This window comes from Penaeus vannamei, chromosome 13 (assembly GCF_042767895.1).
Source record: "Penaeus vannamei isolate JL-2024 chromosome 13, ASM4276789v1, whole genome shotgun sequence".
Classification (NCBI taxonomy): Eukaryota; Metazoa; Arthropoda; class Malacostraca; order Decapoda; family Penaeidae; genus Penaeus; species Penaeus vannamei.
The window spans coordinates 14554541-14562040 of NC_091561.1; the positions used below are offsets into that span (position 1 = coordinate 14554541).

The 7500-nt window shown below is 36.6% G+C and overlaps 2 protein-coding genes across 8 annotated transcripts in view; one reads left to right on the forward strand and one right to left on the reverse strand.

Annotated features, from left to right (window-relative positions):
• The window catches only part of LOC113818100 (coiled-coil domain-containing protein 186), a 27565-nt gene extending 25742 nt beyond the window's left edge, over positions 1-1823 (forward strand). For all 7 annotated transcript variants that reach the window (XM_027370244.2, XM_070129012.1, XM_027370243.2 and 4 more), the window contains exon 16: positions 1-1823. This exon is cut by the window's left edge and continues 2690 nt beyond it. The gene's annotated coding sequence lies outside the window, so the exon portion shown is untranslated.
• The window catches only part of LOC113818101 (succinate dehydrogenase assembly factor 2, mitochondrial), an 8313-nt gene continuing 2624 nt past the window's right edge, over positions 1812-7500 (reverse strand). Inside the window, exons 2-4 of the mRNA XM_027370246.2 lie at positions 6551-6669; positions 2496-2659; positions 1812-2228 (exon numbers count right to left, since the gene is read on the reverse strand). Coding sequence (XP_027226047.2) covers positions 2119-2228; positions 2496-2659; positions 6551-6669 — 393 coding nt within the window. The 3' untranslated portion in view covers positions 1812-2118. The remainder of the gene's footprint in view (positions 2229-2495; positions 2660-6550; positions 6670-7500) is intronic.

Below are 7500 nucleotides of genomic sequence, written 5' to 3' on the forward strand. Positions count from 1 at the left end.
TCTGAAGTATGCTGCAAGTGCTTTATTTTTTTTCTACTAATCCTATTTTTTGCTTTGGCTGAATCAAGTAAGAACATTGTCATTGTTTTGATTTACCATTCACAACAAACAGTAGACTTAAAACCAAGGTTTATTAAGGTTTCTCAATATCCCCCAAAATGCAGTACTCAGGTTGTTAATTCACCTGACTGGCATACTTGGCCAGTCTGTTTAAGTTGTATTTCCTGGCTCTCTAGTTATTGATTCATAGTGATTCTGTGAATTAAGTGTAAGTACATCTTTTGTGTTTCATGCAGTATAACTTTATTTGGGTCATTATTGAATTCTTTTTTTATTTATGATCTTCATTATTTAGATCCTCTTACATAAGATATACAATCAAAAAAAAAAATTATCCCTCCTCCCTTCAAGAATACACCAAGTAAATTAGCTGAATCATAAGAAAGAACAATTGCAGGGTACTCTATCTTGTAGCTGTTATTATTATTATTATTATTTTTTAATAAAAGAGTAATGCTCAGTATTTAAGAATCCAAATTTTTAATAAAAAAGCTTTTTTTTATTAAGGTTTATTAACAGACCTTATGGCAGTGATTCTTTATAAATCAAATTGCTTTCTTCAAATTAAAAAGTTATTTTGTTTAAGTCAGTATATACTTATAAAATCCCAGTGAAAGTAATTGTAAAATTATATACAGTGAAATAGTTTTCTTTTTCTCAGAATGCTGACAAGTATATCCATAGCCCCTCAGCCAATATTTTTTCCTCATTTGTTTAAAGATGTGATATCTATTTTTTCATTAGACTGTTGAAATGACTAATAACGTATTTCTTATGTTCCAAAACTGACTTGTGTAAATTCTGGAAATATTTGTTTACCTCAGGATGATTTTCAGAAAAAAAAAGTTAGGTTACACATTAGTCCCCCAAAAGTCATCTAACTGGACATTCCATTCCAGTCCAACATGTAAATATTATTCCTTTTGTCCTGTCTTCCAAAGAAAATGTTGCAAGATCTGTAATCTTACTTTTGTAATTATTGTTATTTTAGTTTGTTTATTCTTTGTTATTTCTCTTTCTTAGTAATCTGTTTTGTCTGTCTGTCCTGAAGGCTGTGATGTACTTATGTATGGTCATAGGAGTGGATATTTTCATTGATATATAATGATTTCTCATTCCTTCTCATCGTGGTAGAGATTACCTTGTTGATCCACATGATAGAGGGAATTTGGTATGTGCTAGAACAAATTGTATTGATGAACAAATTTCCAAAGTCATTATCTTTAAATTCTGATTTAAAGTTTGAAGGAATAGCTTAGGTTTCATTACAAATGCAGGAACGGTTGTATACAATCATAATTCCTCAGTTTATACATACAGCTCTTTGTATATTGTTTAGCTCTTTATTCATCTGGCCACTTCTAGAAACATTAAATTGCATATTTACTTTTTAATTCATAGCAACAGAAACCAGCTTTCTTTGTATGACTGGGCAGTGTGAAGGCTTTTGAGTCTTATTATTAGCAGGAAAATAGGGGTTTTCTTTTATAATCACATGCCAATAATCTCTGTCTAGTTGATATGCAGAGGGAGTGCAAATTAAGTTCAAATAAGAAATACAAAATTGATTTATATTTTTTCCTGTTCCCTAAATATTGCTCTGTAAATTAGAAACCAAAATCTTTGACCCCGGAAAACGTATGTAAATGAATGTAAAAATAATTTTAATACTAATTACTAATGAAAAGTGAATAAAATATTTAAAGTGTACAGTGTTGTCTAAGACTGCACAGTTGTTATAATAAAATAAATCTGTGTTTTAATCTTTTTTTTATTTTTTGGAATAGAATCCTTGACTGTCCCCATACAATGTGTAATAAATTCTTTAAGTAAGGTACCTATTTACAATAATACACAAAACTTGTACCAGTCCATCATTCACTCTATCACACATTACACCTCATGTGAAAAACTACAGCAACAACCAAAGATTAACATTTTTACAAAATATTTTTTAAAAATATGATACACATCAGAATAGGATAAAATAAATATAATCTGAGTACATTCAATACAAGTCCAATCAATATATTACAAATGAGTTAGAACTGTAACTTCTCAGTGAAGATTTGGCTGTAATGTCCTGTTCTCTCTATCTGTATTCTTGACAAAGTCCTTCAACAGTCTCATTATTTCATTGTCAAATTCTTGTGGCGTTTCCCGTACACCTGGAAGGAAGAAGAAAAAAATCTGGTGATTAACTGGTTCCAATGATTTTTAAATTCAATTGATACAATACTTTCATAACTTAATTTGCCAGAAATAAAAAATCCTGTGCTTAGAATACAAGAATCAAACAGCTCAAATGTATGATTCAAAATCATTGCATTCAATTACTGGAATTAAAGTAGTGCACAAAAATACACAACTGGTGAAAAAAATATAGAGTATATAGCACACTTATTCACTACTTTGTGTGTGGACAAATCTCTTACCGGTTGCCCAGTAATATATTTCCCAGTCATTGGAAGGCAGGTTAATCAGGCGATCATACATGGACAACTGTTCTTCATTCATAGTCTGTAAGTAACGATGAGCAAAAGTACTCAGTAGTAAACCATTTTCAAGCATTCCCCGTTTCCTCGACTGGTACTGGAGCCTGAAAAGAGATATAGAATTAATTAGTCAAAATTATAAATAAAAGTAAGAAAATTATTCTATGGTTAATGGTTAATGGTTGAAACAAATATATGTGCTAAACATCTAAGGTCATAAAGCACTATGGTAGAGGTTTGTGGTGAAAAGGGTAAATGAGTTAACGATAAGTAAAAAGTGTTAAATGTCAAAGGTTATAGGGTTATAGGTTTATAGTGTTATGAGTGTATCTGTTCTTGGGGAAGCTATAGTAACATTGCTTTAACGAAAACCTGGTAAAAGAGCTGTTAAGAAATAATTAACAGGTAATACAGGTGGAGATGGCTGTTAGAGAAGAAGCAGAAAAAGAGTGGGGAGTGAGATGAGTGGACTGGCAAAGGGGTTGAAGTATCCGGAAGAGCATAAGTAGGGGAGGAATTCTGCAGGAAGACACTATTGCGACAGAAGGGATTTATGTGAGTATTCAAGTGGGAGAGGTAAGGATAATGGAGAACGAAAAGGGAATGGTGTATATGGAGAAAGAGAGGATGGGGTTTGTTGGGAAAGACTAGGAAAAACATATGGGGTATGGGGGGAAGGATATCGGCAAATACTTTGAATGTAGAGGGACTAAGAATAGTGAGATTGGAGGATGGACAAGAGAGGGTGGAACATTTTCAAGGAATGTCTAGGAAATTTTGGATGTCTTACAGAGTTTCTGGGGGGGATTTGGATAGGGAGGTCTGAGAAAAAAAAGGATCTCTTCCTCTTTATAATCATCTCTATTCAAAATCATCACAGTCTTTCCATAAGTGAGAAAAAAGAAAAACTTAAAATGAATTGATATTTCAGGTCCATCATCTCTTAGCTGACAACTTGGCTTTTTTTCAGATATTTTTTTTTAACCTTGTACTAAGATAAATTTCAAGATCTAGAACCTTTAACTATGCTAGTTTGAGCATACAGTTTTTGTTTTGGCATCAGCCTTCCTTAGAAATTCTGAGCAAAAGACCAACACACAGGTTCTTGCTCAGTGCTGTGCTAGGCAGGGATTCTCATCTCGGTTCCCCTCACAGACAAGGAAGTATTCCTACTTTGTAAGGGGATCCCCAGAGTGATATGGCTAGAGTGACCAACTCTTTAGAAATGACTCAGTATCAAGGAGGTAAATTTGATTATATAGCTATAGAAAATCAATACGAAGTACCAAGCAATGCTAAAGTCATTGTCAAGACTTCCTGATTATATAAAACCTGTAAAAGAATTTTTCTAACTCATCTACTCCATCAGATCAAAGACAAGGGCCGTCCATCTGTCTTTGGCTTCCAAAAAGGTAAAGGAACACAAATGTGTTTGGCACAATACTTACATAGATTTCAAGGGAGCCTTCAGCATAGCCTCCCTAAATGCAATCCTCCAATAATTAACTCTTAAAAGTTGAGAGCAAGTTATTGCTATGGATAAATTGTCTCTCTTAAGGACAGCAAAAGTATGGTACCAAAGCATCTACAGTGCTTGTGGTGAATTTGGCAAACTGCCAATATATACTTCAATATTTACTCTCTTTGCAAATTCAGCAGTGAGTAAAGAAACCGATGCAGCCTCATAATCAACCAAATGAAGACCAAAAATATTTTTATACTTCATAAACTGCCATACATTCCTTGGTAGGCTTTCAGTATCTTATTTTATGGCGATTGTTTCCCTTCTCATGTCATGTAATTCGCACTTCACCTAGAAAATTGTTCAAAACATTTAAATTACATTACTTGGAGCATTATAGACAATTACAACATAAAAGCAATAGACATATAGGTACCACCCTTGGAGTCATAAGGCTAATGTATATTTCCCTTGTTAGGCCCGTGATCGATTATAAAACCATGATTCTCAAATCTCTTGAAGTCTTACAGAACAAGGCCTTGAGAATTGTACTTGGCTACCAAGTGACTGTATGTGCTGTGTGGTAGCGTTCTCATCTAGCAATCTTGCTGACCCACATTCAAATCCACTCTCAAATCCTCACTTCCAATGGATAGTAAACCCGTCCATTCCTTGCACACGGGGTATTTAGAAGCAAACTATGCAGACAGCCTTTTTATATAACAATTAAGAAGCTTAAGTTCTTGTCCCAAGGAAAAAGCTAGATTTCCCCTTGATTCACAGTCACACAAAGGCAGCATCAGACTCTGGCAGCTTCTATCCAAACCACAAATTGCCCCTTTTTTCTTATCAAACAAGAATAAATATAGAGTTAGGCATGTCTGGTCTTGATACTCTAACAATCTAACTCAGAATGGATAGCCAAAACTGCCCAAATTAATTTTAGCTTCAATGAGTATAACAATGATGCTATCAACATGACAGAATCAACACTTATTACATCTTTTTATGTAAACTAAAAGCTTGTTACTTGAAATATAGTTGCAATTCTGCATCCACCTCATGGTACTTCTCTTGCAATCTCCCATGATGCCTCTACAAACCCTCCTAGAGTAGCAGAGATTGGTGTACAAATTCCTGACACTGATCTTAAAGAAAGTATGTGAATTTGGTACATTCTGTAGGTTCACTGCATCTACTCAAGAAAGCTTGGTAGCTACAGGTATTCTTCACAAAAAAATGTTATCAATTGTTTCCCACATAATGAGAGGCAGTATGAACCAAAAAAAAAAAAAAATGGATATGGTACCATTTGACATTGTGAAAGAACCACTAAACACACCTCACAACCTAAAGTCCATGGCCGACTGCCGAGAGCAGGTTACACTGACCAGGATGCTCATAAAAAATCAGTGCACTAGAAAGTATGAACAGGATGTATTTTCAGAGGCAAAACTAATTTTGCATCACCACTGCAAAACATTCACACCACTCCTAAACATTTAATGTGTCCATGTCACTCAATTTTACCCATTATTTTAATACATGAAAATACATGCTATCACTCCAATAGTACTGTCTTGAGACCAGCACTTATTGAATACATTGGTCTAATTTTATTTTGGAGACTGGTCTTGTCTTTGATATGATTAATGATATATATATTTAAAAAAATACTAACCAGAAGACTTAATGTAGCTAAGAACAAAGGCACAACCTTCCAGGTATGTACAACTAATGTTTCACTGATAGACCTTTACATAACTAGAAGTGTAACTAGTTTGGATAATACTTTGGTATCTTATCCTGGCTACTTGTTGTGGCTGGAAATTGCTCTCCAAGTATATTTGTTAAATCAAATAAATGTCAGCCAATTTCAACAAAGTCTGCTGTTGGCAAATTACAAATTCAATCAAATAATTTCAATTCATCTTGGCCACTTTTTCAATAAATTACAGTCTGTTTAAGTTGGATAAAAAACCATGGTCCCTTTAATAAGCACTACAGACAAACAACACATAATTGAACAGCACACCATCCCTTAACCCATTGGATCAGAGTGCCTTACAGTGTGCGTGAGGAACAAATCCAGGCTTCTTTGAATGGGGACTCTCCCAGGTGTGTAGCTTGTAACTCCAATATATGCAAACACTCACAGGCGATATCAAGCCTCCTTGCCTCTTCTTTGCAATGCCATCATCAACCCTCTTTCTGTAGTTACATTTTTGCTGTCTTGACATTTTCCAAGGTCTATATTTGTCATTTGTTACAACTTATCAAGATGGCATATTATTCAGTTCTCCATAACACATCTTACATCACTGGTTACGATGGCCAAGAATAGGCTCCTGTTAGTGAATGCAATGTCCTCTCTGATGTTGGCCCTCTTGCAGTTCCACAGACATGATTAATGGTTGATAAACTCCATCCTCTTGGACCTTTGGGAATCCTGCAAGTGCTCATGAATGAGCCCCTCCTGAAGACAGATTAATTCTACTGCACTAGTACTAAATATCCAAACTATACAGCCTACCTAGCTTTCTTGAGGTGGATGGGTTCTCCAACCTTCTCCTCATATGGTGGAATTGTTGGCTCCTGGATGTGAGTTGGCTCATGAAGCTCCCCATCGCCACTGCTGTAATAACGGCCCACCTGAGAGAGATATTGTGAGAATGTGAGAATTTCAGAAGAGGAAAGGTTTAAGGAAGAGAAGGAAGGATATGAGAGAGGGGAAAGGAGAGGGTAGGTGTAGGTGTATATGCAGGAGTAGGAGTAGGAGTGGCAGGGGGAGGGACAGGGAAAAGGAGAGGGGAAGATGAGAGGATGAGTAAGAGGGAGAGGGAGAGGGAGAGGGAAAGAGAGGGAAAGAGAGGGAGAAAGAGAGGGAAAGAGAGGGAGAAAGAGAGGGAGAAGTGGAAAGAGAGGGAGAAGGAAAGAGAAGGAGAAGGAAAGAGAGGGAGAAGGAAAGAGAGAAGGAAAGAGAGGGAAAGAGAGGGAGAAAGAAAGCGAGGGAAGGAGAGGGAAAGAGAGGGAAGGAGAGGGAAAGAGAGGGAAGGAAAGGGAAGGAGAAGGAAAGAGAGGGAAAGAGAGGGAGAAAGAAAGCGAGGGAAAGCGAGGGAAAGAGAGGGAAGGAGAGGGAAAGAGAGGGAGAAGGAAAGAGAGGGAAAGAGAGGGAGAAGTGGAAAGAAAGGGAAAGAGAGGGAGGGAGAAGGAGAGGGAAAGAGAGGGAGAGGGAAAGAGAGGGAGTGGGAAAGAGAGGGAAAGAGAGGGAGTGGGAAAGAGAGGGAAAGAGAGGGAGAGGGAAAGAGAGGGAGTGGGAAAGAGAGGGAGTGGGAAAGAGAGGGAAAGAGAGGGAAAGAGAGGGAGTGGGAAAGAGAGGGAAAGAGAGGGAAAGAGAGGGAGAGAGAGGGGGGGAGGGAGAGGGAGAAAGAGAGAGAGAGAGAGAGAGAGAGAGAGAGAGAGAGAGAGAGAGAGAGAGAGAGA